This window comes from Falco rusticolus, chromosome 13 (assembly GCF_015220075.1).
Source record: "Falco rusticolus isolate bFalRus1 chromosome 13, bFalRus1.pri, whole genome shotgun sequence".
NCBI lineage: Eukaryota > Metazoa > Chordata > Aves > Falconiformes > Falconidae > Falco > Falco rusticolus.
Genome location: NC_051199.1, coordinates 25000235 through 25024175, shown reverse-complemented (window position 1 = coordinate 25024175; position 23941 = coordinate 25000235). Strand labels below are relative to the sequence as shown.

Below are 23941 nucleotides of genomic sequence, written 5' to 3'. Positions count from 1 at the left end.
CAAAATGTTCCCAGCTGCAAATATTGCTCTAAAAAGACTTTTCAAATCTCTGTTTCAAAGATCTATTCTAGATAGCAGATTTTGATGAGAAAGAAATTTGACAGATATTACTTGCCTTCAGTACGAAGCACAGAGATGTTCAGCTAGCCAGCCTGTGTCAGCAGTGGCTCCGAACAGCTCAGTATCTGTCCAGCCTGAAGTGCATTACCCATAATTTCCTTGCCTTTGTCATATGGAAAGAGAATAGTAGATGTCTGTATGTTTGGATTGGGAGGATGAGAAAACAAGTCATGTGCAGAGGCAGCTTTGAACGTCCAGAGCTTGAGAAGCCCCATTTAGGAAGGCCCCGGTGCAGCAGGACTCCTGCAGAAGCAAGGGTGAAGTGAGGGCAGCAGTGACTGGAGAGGGCTGGCGGAGCCTGAGGGTGAGAGCTGGGATTGCTGCCAAGGCAGGTCAGCCCTCATGGAGGGACAGGAGTGCTTCGCCGCTTCGGACCACTTCAATAGAGGGAGGGTTAAATACCTGATGTGGGTTAGCGAGCTGTGCAAGAGCAGTGGCAGACTGCATTCGAACAAAGCAGTGAGGAGGCTGTCAGCTGGGATTTCAGTTTAGAATAGGAAATCATTTCTCAGGTGGCTGGATAAAAACTGCAGTGGGTCTGGCTGGGATGGAGTTAATGTTTTCTCCCAAAGTTGTTTATGGATCAATGATGTATTGTCCATTGCTGTTGCAGTTGAAAGAGGATACTTGGATGTGGCTTGTAGATTTTCTGGGGTGGAAAATCTCAAGGAAACCTTCATAATGACATTTTTTCCAAAGCTCCTTTGTGCACTATGATGTTGAGGTTTTGTTATCTTCTGTGCCATGCCAAGTAGAGGTCAAGTTGGAGTGCATCAGCTGCTTAGTTGTCGTGCTACAAGCAGCAGAGGATGCGATTCTTAGTGCTTACATTGTGTTTACAGCTGGTTCTGGCTTTGCGGCACATTGGAGTGCTGATAGCCCAGCTGCCCAAGCAGTCCTTGACACACCAAGTGCTGGTTTTGACAGTCATTTGAAAGGGAATTTGCAGAATTTGCACAGGGGCTTTTGAACATTTATTTCTTCTGTGGTTTTTTTTTTTCTTCCCCCTCCTCAGGATCTGAAACTCCTCCCGATTCTAATGCACTTGATAATTCTTTCAATGAACAAGAATCCATTCAGAGTCAGAAAAGTCCTTTACCGGAGTCCATAGATGTGAAGCCTTCTGAGATGTCTTTAGCACTTCCTCTTCCCATTGGGACTGAAGACCATCAGATGCTGCTTCCCGTGACGGGTAATCAGTCTCCTTCATCAGAAACATTACTAAGATCTGCTGTGACTGGATATTCAGAACCTCAGTTTATTTTCTTGCAGCAGTTATACTGACAGCGCAGTACAGAGCCATCACCATCATTTGGTAGTGAACTTGTATACGTTTGGTAAGATGAACATAAGCAAGCAAGCAGTCACACTTTTTTAATGGGACTTGCTCTTTTTTTTTCTTTTTCCTCTGTGTAAAGACACTTGTAAGGCAATTCCATTGTGCAGCGCTGTCTTTTGGGTTTTGTTGAATTGTGCTAATCTACGGTCAAATCTCTGTTTGCAATTAACACTGATTTCCAGGAGACAAATCCTTTCCAGCAACACCTGCCTTAAGAATTCTCTGTTACATGTTGAGTGTATTTTGGAGATCTCCTCCCATGTTCCTGCTGATCCGATGCGTCACAACGTCATTTGAGAGCAGACATTTTAAGCCATATTTGATAGCTGAAGAATACTAACCCAGAGGTTTAAGGGGAAAATCATAATTTGAATGTACTAACAAGCTTGTACTTCTGCATTCTAAGGTGATATAATGGTACATGACGGAAGGTAGGCCAGTGCTCTGGTGAGGTGCTTGCCAAGAATTACTGCTGTCTGCCAGAAGTATCCATCTTCAGTTGAAGGCTGACCAGAGGGCAAGTTTTGTGTGTATTTTCCTGACGAGGCCAGTAAAGGAGGATTAATTATTTTTCTGTAGCATGGTAAGCCAGGGGGTTCTAGTAGCATAGATAATACTGGGTATTCTTTCCAACAAGTCACTTTTTCTTTTCAGTGAATCCAGCGTTGTTGTATCTTGTCCCAGATTTATTTTTCACGTCTCTAAAACACCCTGGTTTTGGCACAAACAGCAACATTTGCTCAAAAGGAGAGCTGGAACACACATGTTGTAGATGAGAGGAAAAGATGCATTGACTTAATTGTGAGGCATGAATCATAGCTTCATAATCCCTTTTTTATAGTAGTGCTTCTTCTTGTGCTAGACTGTAGGCACGAAAGAGGAAATAAATCCTGCCCTTCACTGTGAAAATAATAAGCGAATGCCACATGAGGGGGCATTAAGGAAGAATACAACAGAGCAGATCGATATTCTTCCAGGCAAGGTTTTCTTAAGTGTGACTGATTAGTTTTAATTGAAGTATTTAAGTATTGCTTTACCTCTCATGTCACTTGTCCACAGTAACTGCACAAAACCGGTATCTAGCAAGACCCATGTGAAGGTATGTTTTGTTACTAGCAGTGTGCATTTTTAAAAAGCAACATTTTTAGTGTCTTGGTAGGGTCATTAGTTAAAGACTAGTTGACAGCAGGAGTACTTTTATACTCCATTTTGCCAGCTTCTTCCATTAACACAATGTTAGCATTAAGTAATCATCAAATAGTAAGCAAACAGTCATAGTACTGTACCAACAATGCATTTAAGGATATTATTTGTTGGTTATTTACTTGGTGCTAGCATTCGATTTCCACTGATGCCTTGTGTCCAGACACTGATAAATAGAAGAGCATAGGAGATACCTCTTAACTGATTCTGTTCTACATGGAGTAATAATTAATCTGCACCTTAATTAAACAGACTTGTGAAAAATTTCTTGGAGGATTTAATTTAAATATGGGGCCAGTGGTCCCTTGATTCCCGGGCATGACTACAGATAGTATTTTTTTTCTTCTTCCTACATCTTTGTACGTGTAAAGTTATAGGCCTTTTGCTTCTTTGTGTTGATCATCTTGGTATGTGGCATGTTTAAAAACTCTGCTTCTTGATCATATTTCATGCTTTAATATATGGCAAATTTGCTGATAAAGTCTGCCACAGGCAGGAAGGAGTACAACTACGTTCACTGGGAACATTCTTAATGCAGGTATCTCTGACTCTGTCTGCTGGAGCTAATTATTGTTGTAACTGCCTGACTTACTTTCTTTGCTTATCGATACTACAGCATTTACAAACAGCTGATGTCCTTCGCAGTACTGGCAAAGGACAATGGATGAAGTTTTCTGATATTTTTTTTACCTCCTCTTTGTCATTTCCTCTTTTCCTCCCTGTTTTGCTTTTGTATCTTCTGTTGTTGATGTAGCACCTTAGTCTTGCCATTTAAGATTGGAGAACCACAAAGACTGGGATCTTGACTGTGTTAAAAAAGCAACCTCTGTGTAGCTTGTCCTAAAGGCTCCTTTTTACTTTCTCTCTCTGAAAATATAGCAAAAGTCTTGGGATAGAGATAGGCTCAGTCATGAATACTGAAAAAGAACAGTACTGGACAACTGATAAATTACGTATTTTAACAGCTTTGAAAGATAAACTAATGATATGCTGCTGTTATCTGAGGAAAAGTATCTGAAGCGTAACATAGCCAGGATAAATGATCACAAGAGAGAACTAGCTCTGGAAGAAAAAAAAATTTCAAAATTACATTCCTACATAGAAAATGCATTCCATAACAATGTTTGTTTGGACTGTTTTTATATTTCTAAAATTATAGCTTATTACTGTATTCTTAGATTTCAGACTTTTTTAAAAAATACAGTGCTTAGATTTATACAGGATTTGTTTAGATACTTAGTAACACTTGCTTTATTAGTCATTTAGTTTTCTTTATAGACAAGAAGATAATCATTATTTTTTACAAGACAACAATTTTAACCTTTCTTAATAGAAAACACAAGCTTGTAGTTTTGTCTTGGAGCAATAATTTAGTGACCTGCACTCTTGAGTCCCCATTTGAGAGTCTTGATGTTTATTCTCATCTTTTGTGAAGATATCTCAGCTGCTGAGGTATGATCTCTATAAACTGTATTCATTTACTAGAATATAGATTTTAAATATATATACACACACACACACACACACACAAAAAATACTCGTAGGTGTGTTCAGGCTGGGTGCTGTAGGACCTGAAGAAGCAGGTCTGTACTGTACCTTTTGCCAACAGGTGCATGGAAATGGGCTGCACATCAAAGTCCTGGGTTTAAGGATTCTGAGTTCATTTTGGAGGTACAAGGTTTATAACAGCATTGATAACTTCTGTAAGGGATTAATATGGGAAAGCATGGAATCTTGTTAGGCAGACATCTCCTTGAGACCTGCCTGCAGAAGGCAAGAGGGAATTTTAATAATTCCATTAACAGTAACTTAGAGAAAATGACATGATTTGTCACACTGTTTCAGTACCGGTTCAGTCAATTTTGCACTGACATTGGTGCAAGTTTTGCCTGAATAGGTTATCTGCACCTAGAAGTCTCCGAATTGGCTATTGGGAAATACTTATGTGAGAATAGCTCCTTGTATGACACTCGCTTCAAAATTTGTGCCTGTACGTGGGCACAAAGCATGACAACTTTTCTGAAATCATGTGTTTCAAACCAGCTTTCAAGTATGGACAAGTCCCATGTTAAGGATTTCAGGGCTGTGATCTTGGAAAGTCTAGCGGTAGGCCTTGCAGAATTAAGTTCAGATAAGGACTAATAACTGATCTTTTTGGTTAAATTATTTTTAAAATATCCTTCATGTATATACAATTTTTCCTCTGTTATTTGTATATACCTCAACTCTCAATTTTATAATTCCCTGGGAAGGGAGGGAGTTGTACATATTTTAGCCTGAAGTGTTTTATGTTAGACTTTAATAAACTTGTTTTGTAATTTTCCCTCACCTTGTGTCTCCTTTTTTAACTGCAAGGGGTAGCAAGAAAAGGAGGAGGGAAGCAGTCTAACATAACCACCATCAAAGCACCCTGTGAGAAGGACACACGGTAGCCCTTGGTGCAGCACGCTACCACAGCAAGGACTGCTAATTTTTCTTCACAGTAAACACACCTGATTTTTCTCATAGCAGATATTTTGGGTCTGTTCACACAAAATTAAACAAAAACTTTATTCTGAATACAGTCTAGTACAATGACTCTTGGGTTAATTTTGTCTACTTGTTTTGAGGTTTTGGGGGAGGTTGGTTGTTGGGGGGTTTCGTTGTTGTTTGTGGTTTGGTTTTGTTTTTATTTTTTACACAGTGCTTTGTAGATGCGGGTTTTATGTTAAAGTAGATAGTGAATTTCTTTATCAAATTTGTATCTTAACTTATTTTTACTAGATTGTTTAATTTTACAGAAGGTGGTATCATGGCTAGAGTACACAGTAGGACTTAGGGTACCTGTGTTGTACCACTGGCCTGCTGGATCTGTCCTTTTCCTTCCCTTTAAACTGGGGCAAAAATGCTGCCTTTCAGCAAGGTACTGCGAGTTCTGGAAGCTGAAACAGTGCTTTACAGAGCAGGATTACACTTGCTTTAGCTACTAGAATAACTTAGAAGAACATGGCAAAAAATTCTAGCCTATATAAATTCTCTCACTCCAAAGAATGCAAGATACATCTTGTATGACTGTCAAGGTTTGGCTTCCAGAGAAAGGAAAGCAGTAAATGTCTCTGGTGTAGGCCTCTAAGCAATACAGGTTTTTGCACAAACAATTATTTTAGTTTGCAGGAACCTTTGTATACAAAATTCAGGAGGAATTACTCTGCAGCCCTTTCTTACAAAGGGATACCAAAGTAAACTGTAACACATGAGCTGTTTTTATGGATATTGCCAATAATGCAGAGTGCTCTTACGGGCCAAGCATCTTGCTGTTAAACAAGGGTTCAGACAGAGTACAAATATTTCAAAAACATACGCTAGCACTTTTGAAAGGAGATGCCATTGATCCTGTGATATTTTATGTATGATATTTTGCTATTTTACCACATCTACTAAAGATAAAATACTGCCGTTGATAGGGTTGGGACTGACCCAGTAGATTTGGTTCCCTGTTACCACAGCAGATTAATGAATGTCATTCATGCAAGTAAATTAAGACTTAATTTGGGCAATGAAAGTAGTTTGAAAGAGAAAGATAGATATATGGAAAAAAACATACCTCAATCTGAATCTGGTAGTGGTCTTTCTGGCAAGAAATTGTATCATCAGTGTCTCAGTAGTGAGAGTACCCTCTCAGAGTATAACCTGCAGTGCTTCAGAGCAGCAACGCTCAGAAAAATACCAGCTTTGATAAATCAGGCTTATGTAAGTATTTAAAAACCGAAGTATTTTCATAGCATGTAGATTCTTCTCAAACAATCACATTCAGTATATCCTCAACTTCTGTTCTCATTGCTCTGTTCTTCCTGTTTAACAGCATCTAAAATACCAGCTCCTCTCTAGAATAGGGTTTTCACAGTGTGACTAGGGAGTGCTTAAGGAGAGGACTACAGGTTGAGAGGGCCCTGTGCATACATACCTGCCCTGGGGGCTTGCCTCATCTTCTTAGGATACTAAGCGCTTTGTGGAGCAATAGTCTGACTAATTTGGGGGTGGGAGGAATGACAAAAAACCAACTGAACAGCAACAGTCTTCTACATACAACAGCTGTTGGTACCACCTTGGTCCTTTCATACATCTCCCTGTTTCTACACTACTGCTGTGATAATACAGAATGCGAACATCAGCAGTTACGTCACTGCTGCTTAGGTATTATTGTTGAAAGTATTTTCTTTTTTCCCCTCATACTTTGATCTTGTAGGTCTTTTGCCTACGGATTATTCTGTTACTTTATACTAATTTTTAACAGGCACAGTTAGACGTGCAGAAGATTGCACTAGTGAGAGCCTTTGAGCGAACCTCTGCTGTCTGGTATGGTGACTTTTTGGTGACTAGCAGCGTGTATCTAGTCACCTCTACAGGTATGCACAGAGCGGGTGGAAAAAAGGAAACAAGCTGAGTGGTTCCCAAACTTCTACAAAGTCTGTATTCAAACCATTAAACAATGTTTAACTACTATTATATGCATATGTTGTCTTATTCATGTGCAGGAGCTGCCACACGGCTATCATGATAGAAATCTTTTTAAACAGTTTTCAAGAGACAGGAATAAATAACGACACCAGGTTTGGTGGTGATTTTCATTTGTAGTACAAGAAAGAAATACATGCCGCGAGTTAATCAAAATACCATTGATATCCCAGTAAATTAGGTTCACTAATTCATTTAACTTGGTTTTAAAAAAAGTCACTCTTGGAAAAAGATCAAAAGCGTGCAACTACTAGTCAGAGATGACAGTTTATAGAGCACAGTAGCAACAAATGGATTTACCCAAACCTCTCGGCTTCAGCAGGAATCTTGTTCTACAGCATATCTGCTTTGCTGTCAAGCAAAGCTCCTGCCCAGCAGCTGTGCCAGGTGTTTAAGTTTTTGTCAGTTTGATGGGCCTGGCTGTACTCCAGAGACACAGCAACGTTACCTGTGGGCTGTTCCTGCGGCGTGGAAGCCTGACTGCAGAGACTGCAGCCCAGGAAGGCAACGGCAGGTCTTCCTCTGCAGCAGCTGTGTGGAAGAGGACCCTGTGGTCACGATGCTCTGTTCACAGGCGCTACTGCTGCTCTGGTCCAGCCCCTGCATCTTTTTTTAAATAAGCAGCACTTGATAGAAGTGCTGATCTCAGGGGGTCTTCAAAAACAGCGGAGTAGTTCAGCTGCTAGGAGTTCAACTCATGCATCTGCACTGCTGCAGTCTAAACCCTTTGCATGCCTCTGGTCAGTGACTGTTTACTCCCCACTACTGCTAAGAATACCTAGTGTCACTCACTCGCTGTAGTGAAAATGTTTTCTTCTAAGCATGTTCTTTTACTAAATTTATCTATTGCCTCAAAACCCTAGAGCTACAATTAATCATGGTACAGCAAAGGAGATAGAGCGCTGTAGAAATAACTGCAGCAAAATTAATGAATTTTCATATTAATGGGCTCTTAATAGATTGAGCGTTATTTAGCAACAAATTTTAAGGTCAGTGGTTTGCTGTTTTATCTCTAATGCCATTTCAAGTGGGTTTACATTCCTTGTAGACTAAAGACCCAGAAGCAACAATGTGCAGCCAGTCTGGTATTAATAGAATTTAACTTGGTAGAAACCAGATAGGAAAAGCTCAACCGTATGGAATGCATCAAGCTGCTACCTCACTCACAAGTGTTCTGAAACAGCTGCAATGGCCAGACTGGCATTAGCATCTTTCTTCGTCACCTCCCCACAACTCGGTGTCCAGTAGTAATGCCTCCGAAGGCCGTGGGAGAGCTCCGCAAGGTGAATGTGCCCATCCACTTCGTACGGTTCCACATCGGTACGGTTGGGTCTCAGGCGGCCTGTCTGGATTAATTCTGAAAATGCCTGAAATGAATAAAACCAAGACTATAATATTCCCTTTTGACTGACTGCAGTGAGTGCTCTAGAAGATAACACACAGTAGGAGAGTACTTGATCATTTCAGTATGCTGGTGTCCAGTGAGTCTCTTCACAGCACCATCATCATAATTTTTTAAAACACTTAGTAATTCAGGTATCTTGTTCACTAATTGCTGCAGTCTTCCCAATGACTGTAAAAACAAGTTAGAACAAACAAACCAAACAAAACCCTTTTAGAAGAGTTCAGAAGCACTTACCATACAGGTGGCTTCATCAAATTTGTTCCCCCAGATGTAAATATAGGAAAGTTCCATGTTTGTTTTCATCGCATCTGAAAGAGCTACGAGTCCTTTGCCACTTATGTTGTTGCTTACCACCGACAACCTAATAAACAGAGAAAGTAGTTACACAAGTGCATGCCAAACCACAGAATTCCCATCTTTTAATTGAAACTGAGAGCTTAACTATGTTTTATCCTTATATTTTATCATTATCTGTTACTGTATATCATATTTGTTATTATTAATATAATTACTTATTTATATCAAGGCCAGTCCAAATGCAAAATTTTTTCAGGTTGTAAAGGCAGTTTGGATTATGGGCTTGTACTATTTCTAAAGGCATTTCCATGACTCCTGCAGCCAGGTTGGTCACGATTTAGTTCTTCAGTGTCAGGGACTTGCTGCGTGGTAGCCAGGTCTCATCTGTGCTTTGAAGCCCAGGCCTTGGCATTTATCCAGGCTAAGCTTTGATCTTTGTGGAGTGGCAGTTATTTTTATATTAGTGAACCTGGAAGGCTTTCAGAGGCACCTAGCAGCCACCACCTCCTCAGTCTGCTACTTAAAACTAATGGCTTCAGGTAACACCTTTGATCAGCTTTTACATCCTGCCGGCGCATGGTTTAATACAAGGTACGGGGAGATTACAGCTCCTCCGGGTTCACCCGGAAGCTGACTTCCACAGGGGATTTTCTTACATGGTGAAGATCAGAATCAACAAATATAGTGCCTTATCCCTGCGTGGAATCTGATTATCTTAAAATTCTGAAGATGTACAGCTCTTGTTTGTTTTTGTTTGTGCATCACAGGGACCTAAGCTTTCAAGATGCAGAAAGAATTAACAAGAGCTAATTGCCTCACCCCCAACCCCCCACCCCCACCCCCTGCCAATTCTGAATGACTGTAAAAGCTGTGAATCATTGAAGTAAGATAAACCACTACAAAAACGGTTGTAAGCATCAACACCCCCCTCCAAAAAAAAAAATAGAAGAACAAGCATTGTCAGGCCACGCAGCAATGGACAAAATAGGAAAAAAAGGAAGCACAAAGAAAGGGGATAAAATAAGTTACAAGCAGGCCTGGCAGTGTGGGAAGGTGAACACAAGGTGTTAGCATGTGAGACTGAATGGCGTGTCTTGGCCTCGTGTTTTACTCCTTTAGCTCATGTGAAGCTACAGGGGACTTAATTCAAATACCAACACAGGCCTCCTGTGCCGTCTGAAATGCGTGACTGTGTCCTGCCGGGTCTCCAGCTGCAGGGCTCCGAGAGGGCCTGTGCTCACCTCCAGCACCCTAGGATGTCTCACAGGTCTCGGGGCACCTCACGTGGCAGGACACCCCTATGGTCAGCAAAGGAATCCCACCCAGTCTGTCACCCACAAGTTTTTTCCCTTGAGAAGGAAAAATGGACCAAAAAGTTTGGAACTTCCTGATTTATCTGTTTTGATCAACATCAAAGCACACAGCTTTGATGTCAGTTCAGCCACTGCAAAGTCCAAGTTTCTTACACCTGCGGTCTGGGGAAGCTGTGTAAATACTAACGCTTGCAGAGTCCTGTTGTACAAAGCCAAGGCTTCACTCAGGTAGATGGCTCCATCATCTTCTATTCGGTTTGCATTGAGATCTAGGATTTCCAGGGTTTGGTTCAGTTTTAGTAGTTCTCCCAGAAATTTTACACCATCACGGGTTATTTTATTACTGAAAGAGAGAAGCACACATTTATTTTTTTTTTAAAAAAGTGCTAAGAAAATTAGTTTCTAATGTTATTCAGGGCTATGTCACTTAATAACTCTTACCAGCTAAGATCGAGGTATCTCAGGCTGGAGTTTTCATATAATGCCTCACACAGTCGCTCTACACCAAAGTTTCTCATTTCGTGCTTGCACAAGTGTAGTTCCACAAGCGAGGAGTTATTTTTCAACATCAGAGCTACGTGAACTGTGGTCTCTTCCTAAAAACATACACTCAGTTTTATTAAGCTGCACTTCAGGGTAAGATACGGTCTTGCTTCAGTAAAAGGGAGATGCACAGCTAACAGCGAGATTTGGTCACCAGTAGCATTCTATTTTGTATATTGTATTAAAAATAGCCAGGAAAAAATACATTGTGATAATGCTGAAAATAAAAAAAAAAAAAAAAGAAAAAAAAGAAAAATACCAGAAATATATTTGCAGACATACAGTACTAAATACATCCTTGCAAGATCAGAAGCATCACTGTTTGAATCATTCTGTCTAATCAGTTTTCCTCCCTGTCATTGCTCTTAAAAATCTGAATGTTTCAGCCAGTCTTCACTGCCATTATTTTTTTGAGATGTAACGTGTTATTTAATGAAAAGAAACAGGATTGCTAGGGGAAAAAAATTGCCCTATTGCTGCTGTAAGGCAAAGTAAATTTGGTTTGAAGTATAAGAAAATAACAGTGAATACTGAGTCAAAAATAAGCAACAACCCAGAGGCCTCAGAAAATTACAGAGTTGAGGGTGGAAACAATGGCAAACAGAGCCTCCCACAGGTACAGTCCAGGCCTTGCTGTCCTATATTTTCAATAGCTGTAGTTCAAGTGGGGTTCTGAAATTAGGTATAGGCAGTTCAAGCCCTGTCTTAGTAGAAAAGAAACAATTAAAACCTGTTTAAACTGTTAAATTCACCTTTGGGAATTTAGGAAGATCTGGCCTTCGTGACAGCTTAATTTCATTATCCTGTCATAAGGAAAATACTGTTGCAGACACCTGACAACTGCTGCCAGTCTGGTGAAACCACCACTGTGAAACCAAGCAGCTCTGTAGCCAAGGCTCCTCCAGCACCAGCTGTGCACAAAAGCTGCATGCCTGCAAGTGCACAAAAGCTGCATGCCTGCAAGTAAAAGCCCTGCAGCAAGGTGTGCCTCTACACACCCAGCAGCCTGAGAAGATCAAAAAGATCAATCACTGCCTTGCAGATTCTCTTTTCAGTGCTCGATTGTTTTGGAGGGTTTGTGTCTTTGTTTTGACTTACAAATGCATCATAGGTTTTACATTGATGAGGTTCATTCACTTGTTAAATTTATGCTTCAAGTTCACACAGCAAAACAACAAAACCACACAGCCCAGTGAATATGGCATATTGTTGAAGTCTGCCTTTCTTTAGGCTGTGGGCACTGCACTGCTCAGATAAAAACAGCCTTTTGTTCTTCCCCTCATTTCCTGCTAAACAGCATTTCTCCCTTAGTCTGCTGAACTATGCATGAAACTCTCCCTGCTGTAACAGGTTCTCCAGTACCCAGACCTCTCCGTGTTAACCCATTATTTAATGAACGCATATGTACCAGGAAAGAAAATTTTATGTAATTAAACTTCTAGTTAAACAGGAGCAGCAGTGACTGCACAAAACTCGGCACAGAAAGAGGAAAAGAATATTTCTGCAACAATTTACTTTGTAAGGAAACCCAGAGCACCATGTAGTTCAGACATCAATAAATATATCAGTAATGACTTATGCTTCTTTCTTTGACTGAGCTGACACTAATCTACTTACATACCTCTTGGCTGTATAGTAAAGGACGATTTAGATTTATTGCTTTGACTGATTTGTTCTGAGTCAGGGCTGTTGCTATTGCTATTAGACACTCCATACCCTGGAAATGAAAATAAACAAACTCTTTAGAGAAACCTGTTCAATGTATAGATCAAGCAACCAATTTACTACAATGACTTAGAATTGACTGTCAAGAAGATCAAAAACGTCAAATGAATGGGCTCAGGTTGGAAATACTATTTTTTCTGCCTCCATGTACTCTGGAGAGTTGCAAGTGCAGTAGCCAAGTGCTTGCAGACACATAATGATAATAACAGTGCCAACTCCCTATGGAATAATAGAGTGGAATTAGACTAAGCAGTACAAATGACTAGGAAATTTGGCAACTGAGAAAGTAAAAAGCAAGACTAATGAATCTCTAAGATACTTGTCCATTTAATTGATCCTGTATTTTGGTTTTCCTGATTTATGAAGCAAAATCAGCTTGCGTGTGTTCCCTGAGGTCTTTGGTAAAAGTCTTAGCTAACATTTATCCACTGGGTAAATTCATACTAAATGTGAATAATGTGGTACAGAGAAGCCAGAGACTAGAATACGGGTCAGTTCAGGGGTTATTTTATTTCCTTCTAGTTTGCTCACTAATTTATATTTATGTTACTTTCCAGTTAGGCTGGTCTACACCCAAAGCCATTTCATTTTAAACCAACTCTCTGTCAACTCCCTACACCAAGCATAAACACATTAAGCTTTCAAATAAGTCCTACACTAGTCACACTTTCCTCATTTACCTATTCATAACACTCTTCATGCTTTCTGAAGGTATTCCCCCTTCCAGTTTAGGAGAAAATTCTGTAGTTCCAGGAAAGAAATATGGGGTTTTAAGAAGTGATCCACAGGCTTTTACCAACTAGAGTGGGAAGCACCCTGCTTAGGGACTGACCCATTCGTCCTAGGTGCACTGTGTAAAAAGTCTCAGCACCTGATTCTAGGGGGTGGCAGGTTATCCAAGATCAAATTGGGTGCCTCTGTGCTCAATTCAGTACTGTTGTGCTTATGGCCTTTATGGATCGAGCTCTGAAAGGAGCAACAGAGCTATGGGACTGGGTGACTTTCAGGCATTACAGCACCACACACTTAAGAAGGAAAAGAACCTCCAGGGAATAAGAAGTCCTTCCCTCAACATGAATTACACAGGGCTTAGACAGCATAAGAAAAATGAACAGCAGAAGCAAACCTCAGAAAATCTGAAAGCCAAGCACTTGAATTCCCAGGGACATTGTGGCAATAATACATCACCAGTTAATGACTTCACAGGTGCTTTATGCAACATGCCTTTCCAAGTATGCATTGCCATATTATACATTGTGTTACCTGGAGCTATCACAAAATGTAAAATCAATGACAAAAGATGGCATTCCCCCCTGATTAAGCACTGCAGGACCTTTGTGATACCCTTGAAAGACTTACATCATTGATGATAATTTTACTGGGTTACTCACTATATCACAGTCTCCAAGATCCAGCTTCTCTAAGGTTGAGTTAATTTGTAGCATTGAAGCAAAAAACATCCCACCTTTGTTGCCTATTTTGTTTCCAGTCATTCTCATATACACAAGAGTTTTATTCCTCTAGACAAAAAAAAAAAAAAAAATTCCTTTCAAACAGCCTGATAAACAACACTGTCCTTTTCCTTGTGAATCTCGCTGGTTGTCACACAAAAACAAAACAACCCTCCAGAAGAATTGTGTCTAAGTGATGACACTGACTAAGCAGTTGGCTCAGGCTCCCCTCAGTGGAGTCAAAAGCATGAGAGTCTGGAAGCAAAACTCCAGTATTTCAAACCTTTTGTTTCTCCCAGGTTCACAAATTTCATAGTCACAAAAATAATCCAGGCAGATATTTCTGCCTAAGTTGACATCTGAAATGCAAATGATATCAAAACTGATTTTAATCTAGTAAGTGTATTTTAAACAAGAAAGTAATCTGCTTTATTTTTTCATAATCTTTTAAATCACATGACCAGTCAAAGTCAAACCAGTGTGCAGGTCTTTGCAGGACTGGTGACTTCACTGGTAATGTAAGGTTCTGATCAGACATCTAGGAAAGTCAGCATCTTTCCCCTCACCCATCACAGAATTTCAATGGGTAGGAAATAGCTATTTAACTATTAAAGCCCCAAATGCAATGCAGAGTAACTTTTTACTCTTAATTCCTCAGTACCACATAATCACTGACTAGCAGAGATGATGGTTGATTAAGTTAAAGATTACAAAATGAGTAGTTCTGTGAGCAACAGAACTACTGAAGCCTGGTTTCATACGTTTTTTATGTCTTCCACGTGTCCTCAGTACCCCTTCCCCCACTGCAGTATGGCATCTACTACAGCATCTTCCTCCCTCCGTAACACCCCCCCTTCACCCCGGATCCCCCCCGCCCGGCCCAGCAGCCAAGGGGCTGGTGCTCAGGACCTGCCACCCTCCTGCTCAGCAAACCCCGCAAACGCTGCCCGGGGCTGCACACCCAGCCTGGGGTGTTGCCACCCCGGGCTGTACAACCTAGAGTACAGGGCTGTACAACCTAGAGTACCGCCATAGGTTCTGGAGGCCTGTCAAATGCAGTTGAAATCAATTTGGTTTGAAGCCCATGAAGGAGGAAGAAAGAGCTCATGTGAGTGTCGTTTCACAGACACAACACATAGGCCCCATTTCCTTGGGAAACCACCTGAAAAATAACAAACTTGTTTTTATGCTGCTGCTGTAAGGGAAAGTTTTGAAAACATGTCTCAGACATCCTGGATCATGACAAATATTGATGTCAACGTACAAGCAAATTTAATACATAAAACGACAAAACAAACAAACAACAACAAACCAAAAAAAAAAAAAAAGGGAAAACCAATGGCATTATTTATCCTATAGCATAGCTTGGCGTTTTTTCACACAGCAAACTCCAGCTGTGATAGCTGTGATAATGAAGTGTTAATGGCAGGACAGTGCAACTTTCTCTCCTGTGGAACCTGATTCCTGAAGTCTGCCCTGGGAAAACAAGGGATCCCTGGGACAGAGCAAAATGCTGAATGATGGAAAACAGAGGGCCCTTTCAGCTCGCTCCGAGGTTGGCAGGACAGCTAGTACTGTTTATCAAAAGCAAAAATATCAAACTTGATGCCATTGTCTAAAACTCCCAGACAAATACTCACGTGGAGCGCTCCTGCTATCAGCTCTGCTCCACTTGTGCCAATATCATTAAACATCAGGTTAAGGTACCGCAGAGTGGAATTTTCCTTAGGAACAAACAAAGCAGAAAGTAGTGAGATTTCTTCCCAGATCATGCCTGCATTTTTCAAAAAGGAGATGCATCATACACGTATTTAAAACCTCTGTCCCTCACTGCATTTCAGGCAGCCCCTGATTTAGAGTAGTTACAGAAAGTATGTCAGATGATGAGAGAAAGGCAGAAAAACTTGTAGCTTGAAGGTCCTCTTAGGCTTACAGAAACCACCTAGGAACCCATGTGCTCAGTGTGACCAAACGAGGCAGGTGGTCAAGCTCAGACGCAGACTTTCAGGCATTTTGTGAACTTACTGGCACTCCCCAAGCTGCAGGAACACAGGAACCAAGTGGCAACTCATCATTTTCTGTCTGTATCCTAGTGCTTACAATGGCAAAAAAGCAGCATTAAAGTTTCCTATGTTTAGACCTACAAAAAGGCTAACAGAGATGATAAAGTATCTAAACAAAGACCCTGGCACACTTGACACTACCATTGCCTCCTTTATCGAATTGAACTGTAAGCCTAAAAGCCCCATGGTTTATTCCACTCTTCTGTCTCCAGGACCTCATTGCCAAATGTCTGATAGTTTTCTACCAGAAATTTAAAAATCTCCCCAGAGAATACAATCTGAGATTCTAGTAGGGTGGATTTTGATGTGAAAGTCAAAATTAATGGAATTTTGCCAAATCAATGCATTCTTCTCTCCAACACTCCACATACAAATATTATCCTAACCAAATAAATTACAAGTTGCTGAAAGATAAACATCACTTTGGCACCTGGAGGAGTGCTGCCACGTTCTTTGCTCCACTATCAGTCAACACGTTACACCTAAGATCCAAACCTGAAAAAGATGAAGAATATGACAGACACGTATCTATAATTAACTGATCTCTAACCAAAAAGAAATAAAACTGAACTAAGGCTGAAATCAACACTGCTGATGTTTTCTTATATTCACACAGCGATTTCAAACACACATGAAACAAGCTTACCTGTGACAAATACAGTGTCACGTAAGACAGAGGCAAGAACTTGAAGATCGTCACCTGTAACTCTCTGCACAGGCACTAGATGATTATTTCCAGCTATTTTTAATGTGATTCCTTTTGTCCATCTGCTGCAAGATAAAAATGTAAGAACATGGGGAGGAGTATAATGATATAGAAAAATGAATTCTCTCTCCAGGTAAGTGTATTCATGCTTGCCCTCACTGGTGTGTTTACATGCAGTTACCTGCTGCCACTACCTTTGGTAACACCATGACAGATGACATGTTTCAAGCTGTACCTCAGCACTATCCTTTTTGATATTCTGAAGACACTGCACAGCTGCAAGAGCACACATACACAGAAAGCAGGAAGAAGCAAGGTGAGGGGAAGGCAGACAGAAACAAAGACTATCCTGGAGGTTTCCTCATCATCTCCTTTTTTACTTGCTCCCTTTATTTACTCTGTCCTGCCCTCAAGATCAAAAACTTATACAAACCCTTTCCCTACGCTGTATTTCTCAGGTTTTCTCTCCAAAGGGCTATTAACTTTTACCCCAGAAGCATCCATGAGAGGAAGCCTTACCTAGCCACATGATGAGAGAGAGTTTGGGTGGTTAATACCTTGGCAGGACTCAGAGACAGTTCAGAAAAGCATTACCAGCTGGAAGCTGACTGGATGCAGCTAAGGGTTTTTTATACAGGAGCAAGACAAAAGGCTGGCAGTTAAGATGACTAGACACTGGGTTTGGCTTCTTTAAGGGACACAAAGGCACCATCCTTTAAATTTTTCACTTTTTTTTGATTTCACTTCTTGTAAAGCTGCCCAGAAGGGATATATGGCTACAAACTTCTGCCAAGACGATGTCAAGATGAGTCAAACCAGAACTTCAGCAGTAAATGCTAAACATGATTTGTGTTTAAGCCTGAAACTGCACAAACTTTCTCATTGTTCAGTTCCTTGTCCTGCTATCTTGTTTAAAGCTTTCAGAAGTATCGAAAACATGCTGTTTCTTATTTCCTTACGTTTCATCATTTTTATCAGCTTCTTGAAGCACATGAGCAATGAAGGGGTTTTCAGGCTGGCCCAAGTTTTGGCAGGCCTGCACATAGCGCTGGTGAAGATCTGAAGGAACCGACATGACCTGATGGAAAACAAAACATGATCGCATGGTTACGGCAGCCTAGCAACATCACCGGGCCCAAGCGCTGTTATGCTGGGCTCTGCATAACAATAAAAAAGGGCTTGGCCTGCAAAGGGTTACAGCTCTTGGTATGCAACACAAGAATAACAGATAGATACAGACAGGCAAAGCACAAGGCAAAAACATGGATTTGTGGATGTGTTTCTGATCCGCCCTCAGATAGGATCTGCCCTAACAGAGGATTAATATCCATACAGGCACGTCCTTTTTCCCCACGGAGCAGCTGGGCTGCACCCTCCACAGCCTACCTGAGCGATCGGCACCCACGCCAACCCGCCGTGACTGCCCCGCGGAGCTGGGCTGCTCCAAGGGGAACGGTGTTTGGCGATGGAGCCGTTCCCAAGGGCTGCCGGGCGGGCCGGGCGCAGGCAGGAGGCAGGCGGGCTGGCAGGAGGCCCGGCGGTGCTGGCCCTCCCCGCGGCTGTGGTGGGGACTCTCGTCAGCTCACCCCTGGAGCATTTACTTTGTGGTCTGCCCACGGTCTCCGAGGAGCCTTTGCAAAAATTTCCGTGGTTACACGGATTAGCAGTTACTTCAAAGGTACCTGCGCTGGTCCTTTCCACCAAATAAATCCTTCCAGAGACTTCAGTGCAGGTGGCAGGGGGTGGGCTGGGGTCGCATGCACTCCTGTCCCAGTGTGTGGGGCTCGCAGCTCGGTGCTGAACTCGGAGCAGATATAAAAGAAAATACCCTCATGCAACAGTGGAATTAGACTGGGAGGCCCAGCGTGGGTCTCTCCCCATGGTGGTCACTCAGCTCTTCCTCGTCCTGGTGGCACCCGGAAAGCACCCATCTCTGGAAACCCAGCCTCCTCCCAGCATAGTTACGGCAGCAGCGAAAAGGTCATCAGGTGGGAGATGACTGACAGCTGCCTCTCAGTCTCTGCTTTCCTTCTTATCATTCCTTCAGGCCATCTAGTCGCCCCTTCCCAACTCCTGCTGTTTCATATCTGGCAGCAATACAGCTCCGGGGGTTATCCATACCGGACTCACTGGTGTCTCTCTGGCTCAGAAGCCACCAGGTGTTAGGTGAAGGTGCCACTGCTTTTACAATGGGACTCTTGCAGCTTTTTACAACCAGCACCGATGAAGACAGATCTCAGTGTTTGTAAATATAGACTTCAAGACTCAAGGAGGTTGCTTTGTCCAGCAGAATTTGGCTGTTGGGGCACTTCAGAATGCACTGGGATTCAAAGATAAGGTCCTGCTGTATGTACTGCAGGATTTGGTCTCTATGAACACCACTGAGACTAGAACCTGTTCCTAAATGCTGAATTCTGCCAGTATTCATTTAGCATAGGAAGGTCATTGAGTGCTGTTGATTTTGAATTTTTTTCTCTCCTAACCAGAGCACAGAGGGCTGAGTCTCAGCAGAGCCAGGAGGCCAGTGCAGGGGCACTCATAGTCCCAAAGCTGACTCTCTTGGTTTTGAGGATGACCATGATCAGACTGCATAAGAAATAACAGTGAATGAAGTGCCAGAGAATGAAGCCCTTTCTCTCAGACACATCACAGACAAGATATTTTTCACTGATTTAGCCAACAACCATCACACCAGGGGTCCCAAGTCTAGAATATCTGGAAGAGCTGCACATGGAAAAGAACCTGATTGTAAGCGTCCCCAGAGACATCAATCACTGGAGGCACATGAATGTCCTCTACTTGGATCAGAATCACATACAGGACATATGCAAAGAACTGGGAGAGCTAAAAAGTCTTCTGAACTTAGATTTAAGCAACAATCCCCTCTCTTGTAGTTTGCTGCCAGTTATTGGCCAGTTGCAGTCCCTTCGTCAGCTCGGGCTCTATAAAACAAACTTGCACAAAATCCCAGTGCAGATCTGTGAATACCTCCACCATGTTGAACTGTGTGGCTTTTCTGACAACAGCCTTCAGTGTCTGCCTAAAGAAACAGGGAACCTGACAAAAGTGAAGGAAATTTACCTCCAGAAAAATAGACTTGAATGTTTTCCCCAAGGAGCCTTGTCATATTGCTAATTTAGAAATAATAGATCTGGAAGAAAATCTAATCAGTCTTATCCCAGGAGAGGGAGGCTTTTGGACAAATTTACTTAAGCTATTTTTAGCTTTTAATAACTTATCCTCCATTCCTCCTACACTGTAACACTGCCAAAAGTTGGCTGTGCTGTCTCACAATCTCCTGCACAAGTTTCCCCCAGGTCTGAAGAATCTCACTGAAATGAGAGTGCTCAGACCTTCTGCTATCAGCCTGGAGGCGTTCCCACAGCCGGTCTGCTGCTGGCCAGCCCTTCCACATGTTTATCTAAGGAACACCAGACTGCACAAGATAGCCAGGTTCTTTACCAGATTAACCAGTGTCAGGATACTGGATCTGAGTGAAAACTGCTTTGATGATATTCCTAAAGGAATGTACACTGTGAAAAAAACAGAAGTATTTGCCCTGGGTGACAATCAGGTACAGGAGGTATTTTGTTCCTTTGTTTTCATTTTTATTTTATTGATACCTCCCTTTTGCAAAATCTAAGTTCTTCATTACAACCCCGTGCCACCTTTCCCTACTACAGTGAGAAGGCATGTTCCACCTGGTACGCACCTGAGCCTGGGTTACTCATTATGACTGACATCTGAGTATTCAGTCAGGGTGAAAAAAAGCAGGAACGTGGAAACACTGACCTTTGTGTTGAATCATAAAGAAGGAATACTGACTGGAGGGACTGCTTCAGTCTTTATGCATCTTTTTTTCTGCGTACACTGGAAAATGAGCGCTGCATTTGCATAGAATCAATACATCATCAACTGAAACAAAGCAGAGGACAATTGAAAAATGGATGTCATACTGTTAATGCCTTTAACACAATTAACGTTTGCTGTTCATTTGATAATGAACAATTATGTACCCTCAAGTTGTGCTGTTCTAAGTGTGACAGTGTTAATGGATGCGCTCATTTTAGGGTCCAGAATACACCTTTCCTTTTTATATAATGCTCTGCTTCTTCTCCAAGGAGATTTTCACTTGTGCAATTTTCTTCCTGAAGATTACATTTACAGAGGCAGTAATTTGTGCAAAAGAATCACTTTCAGATTTCATTCATTTAAATTACTCTCCCTTGCACTGTGTATACAAAGGAAATAAAGCAGCAGACTGATGTTTCTGCTAAGAAATAAAATTAACCCCATAAGAAGTCCTTCCAGCAGAGGAAACAACCTGGATTTTTTTTGCCAAAATTTCCACCATACGGTGAGGTATAATGTTATATTAACGAGCGGACTATTCTGTGTTCATCCATCAACAGTAATGCAGCTCCACAGCATTTTCTTGGAGATTTTTTTCCTAAAAACAAAATCCCAAAGATTACTGTTTAATTGACATAATGTATCTTTTTAATGACTCTGTCTAGGTACCTGTGGAGGTGAAAGAACTGACAAATTTGAAGTGCCTTAGCTGATCTGAAAACCAATTCAGTATCTTTCTCCTGGAGTCATTAGAGAGATTGTATTTGGGACAAGATACAGGAATTAAATTCAGCGAACTGCAGGTAGGAGCAATAGAAGGGGGAAGATCTTGGTGTGCTGCAGCATGACACTTCGATGGACTCCAGCTGCTTCCAAATGCGGGACTGAAGGTTCTCCTTGTCTCTTTAGGTACGTGGTGCAGCATCAGGCCAGGGCTGTCACAGTAGGGATAATATCAAAACGTAGTGTTTGAAACAATGTTCTCTCTCTGAATTTAGTAGTCATCCCAATAGCATTTCAGTTTATAAACCTTACTTCTGCACTTCCTAATATTCTCTCTACATTGATTATATCCCAAGCTAAGGAAAAATGCTTTAATTATTAAAACTTACGCACACATATTTTGCAGAAACTGGAAGAACTGCATGGAGAATAATTGTCTGGAGTACCTGCCTGCAACCATCAGCTCATTGACTCACTTGAAAATACTTGACTGTTGCAACAGTTTCTTTCAACAGCTCCTGCAGTCTGTCTGCCAAGTACAAGGTGAAAAACAGTCTTGGTGTTCATGGCCTTACGGACCCTAGTAAGTGTTTTGGAAGGGGGAGGGAGGGAAGGAAGGAATGCAGTACATCTTTCAGAGCTCATCCTCTAATTGCAAGGGAGCCAATAAAAGTTAGGAACTGGGAGGGTGGGGAAAGTGCTGTGCCCAAGGCACATGGATGCGAGTTCCTCACTCATGACCTACCTCAGCCTCAAGGTCTGGGGAAAAAGGTGCTTCCCAGAGCTCAGCTCGAAGCAGATCCCCTGATGTGATAGACCCACTGGGTCAGCACCAGTGACTCCAGGGGGGTGGTGAAGAACCGGGTCTCTAGGGGTGCTCCTCAGCCCAGTCTTTCCATCTTCCCCAGTTCTCCATTCCATCTCTGTGTGGCTCAGCTCACTGGCACTGTTGGTGTGCTAATTAGCAGGACTTTTGAAAGCTGAATCTGGCCACCTGGCTACCAGGAGAGTAGTCTTCAACTAGTGAATTGAATGCTTTGCTAGAAGAGCTTGAGTCCCATCCTTCTGTATTTGGGAGCGGATCCTTTGAACTTGGAATGCTGTGGTGAGATGCTCAATACACACATTCATTACATGCACAGACCGAATCATTTGTTCCTCATCCGTGTGCTGTTTTGAGGAGCACGCAGGGATGCTCCACATCATTTGTTCTTTGTGCTGCAGCTGCTTTGTGTGTTCAGGTTTGCAAAAACTGCTCATTCAGAACAATCACCTGCCCCAGCTACCTGAGTATTTGGACAGTCTTCAGCAGCTGGAGTTGGTTCTTGTGGATGGAAACCGTGTGACAGACACTCAAACTGAAGCGTGTTGTCAGGGGACATCTGCCATCTGGGAAAACTTACAGAAAAATAAGTTGTAGCAGTGGTGCTAAGAAAGTCACCACAATACACATAAAAAGCTGTGGGTTTAGTAATAGATACTCTGCAGAACAACCTAAAACAATAACTCTCTGTGCAACATCAAGAACATCTTAAACCACTCTTTGCATTGGCTACAGCAAAGCAGTACTTCTATTATTACGTTAAGGTAGGATATAGGGAACCATCAGGAAATACAGCACCGGGCATCGTTCAAAAATGTACCAGAAGGTTGTCACGGCCCCACCAGGTCACAGTCAGCAAGCACAGAACAGCCCTTACAGCTTGCAAGGGAGTTTCCCTTAGTTCCTTGTCCAGCAGAAGGGGAACGGTTAGGGTGTTTTACTAACAGGTCAGATCCTCTAAGACAAGGCATTGCCCAAAGAAGAAACTAACTGCAGGTGGCATCTTCACTCTTGCTGACTGTATTTTGACTGCAGAGTTGAAGCTTCATTGCACAAATACATTGAACAAAACACATTTTTTGTGTGTTTTTGTGTTGCTTTTTTTCCCCCAAAGAACATCAGTCTATGTCACCAGTGGGCCACAGAATTAATTTGCTCAGAAAAAATACAGGGCAAGAAGAAAGGAGAGGTAAATCCTCAGTCTTTGATTCTTCTGAACCTGAATTATTTGTCTCTTTCTCTAATGTCTGTAATTTCTTCATGAACTACTCTATTTCTCCCAAACTGTTCTGAACTAAAAAGTGACATTTAAAGATGTGTAGACATGATCATTTACTATTCTAATCGAAGGGTCTGGAGGACTACAGTGTTAGCATCCTCCTGGTAAGAAATTCCTCTTGAAAAAAATAATGCACAGTAAAAGAAAAGTCAGGTAGCTGGCAGTCTATCTTAGCTGCAAACAATGTAGTCTAATACAGAATAAAAGGGTTTTTCAGAGACCACAATGTGCCTGGCTTTTTGCATCAAGAATATCCACCAGTAATACTGTTCCAAGCAACTTTTTCTCCAGGTATTCAGATTGTTCTCCTCTCTTTTTCAGATCCAAAGTCTGTGGCATGGGCTGACGAACCAGAAGGCGACTGGACCTTTCTCAACACTTAAGAATCTAAAGAAACAAAGAAAGAAGGAAAAGAAAGAAAAAGGAAAGGGAAAAGAGAAATCTGTGAAAGGATCAAAAGCAAGAAAGTGGTATTTGGGCAGTAAATTGCACAGAGCTTTCTTCATTTACAAGGGTAAATGTGAGCAGACATAAGTGAGTAGTAGACAAGCAGTATTAAAGCTTCAAATCAGTGAGCGTTACAATGAAAACATCATTTTCTGAGG

The 23941-nt window shown here is 41.7% G+C and overlaps 3 protein-coding genes across 6 annotated transcripts in view; 2 read left to right on the top strand and 1 right to left on the bottom strand.

Moving 5' to 3' along the window:
- Positions 1–4990, top strand: part of MYNN (myoneurin) — a 13165-nt gene extending 8175 nt beyond the window's left edge. For both annotated transcript variants that reach the window (XM_037406142.1, XM_037406143.1), the window contains one exon: positions 1136–4990. In XM_037406142.1, the coding sequence (XP_037262039.1) occupies positions 1136–1404 (269 nt within the window). In that variant the 3' untranslated portion in view covers positions 1405–4990. The remainder of the gene's footprint in view (positions 1–1135) is intronic.
- Positions 2038–21255, bottom strand: LRRC34 (leucine rich repeat containing 34). 3 transcript variants are annotated; one of them, XM_037406152.1, is made up of 12 exons: positions 20452–21255; positions 18046–19245; positions 17619–17737; positions 16600–16724; positions 16384–16448; positions 15531–15614; positions 13831–13959; positions 12336–12431; positions 10613–10767; positions 10359–10514; positions 8796–8922; positions 2038–8523 (listed from the first exon to the last, which is right to left on the bottom strand). In XM_037406152.1, the coding sequence occupies exons 3-12, from the start codon at positions 17732–17734 to the stop codon at positions 8320–8322; spliced, it is 1257 nt and encodes a 418-aa protein (XP_037262049.1). In that variant the 5' UTR covers positions 17735–17737; positions 18046–19245; positions 20452–21255; the 3' UTR covers positions 2038–8319. The 3 variants fall into 3 exon arrangements, with proteins under 3 accessions (XP_037262049.1, XP_037262050.1, XP_037262048.1); XM_037406153.1 differs by lacking the exon at positions 18046–19245; XM_037406151.1 differs by lacking the exons at positions 18046–19245; positions 20452–21255 and having other exon boundaries at positions 17619–18002.
- LRRIQ4 (leucine rich repeats and IQ motif containing 4) lies at positions 18539–23941 on the top strand. The gene is given in 9 exon segments (XM_037407297.1): positions 18539–18647; positions 19171–19339; positions 19341–19761; positions 19763–20242; positions 21177–21314; positions 21596–21657; positions 21659–21777; positions 22476–22650; positions 23600–23941. Coding segments are annotated over 9 exon segments (1944 nt in total). The 3' UTR covers positions 23871–23941.

Bases quoted from the DNA above. Each gene is read 5' to 3' on its own strand.
- LRRC34 (XM_037406151.1), bottom strand. From the start codon at position 17,764: ATGCGATCATGTTTTGTTTTCCATCAGGTCATGTCGGTTCCTTCAGAT. The intron at 15,615-16,383 runs GTGCCAAAGTGA...TTTGTTCCTAAG, and splicing joins ACGTGGCAGCACTCCTCCAG to GAAAATTCCACTCTGCGGTA. The intron at 8,923-10,358 runs GTTAGTATTTAC...TCTGTTTATTAG, and splicing joins TACAACAGGACTCTGCAAGC to GTTGTCGGTGGTAAGCAACA.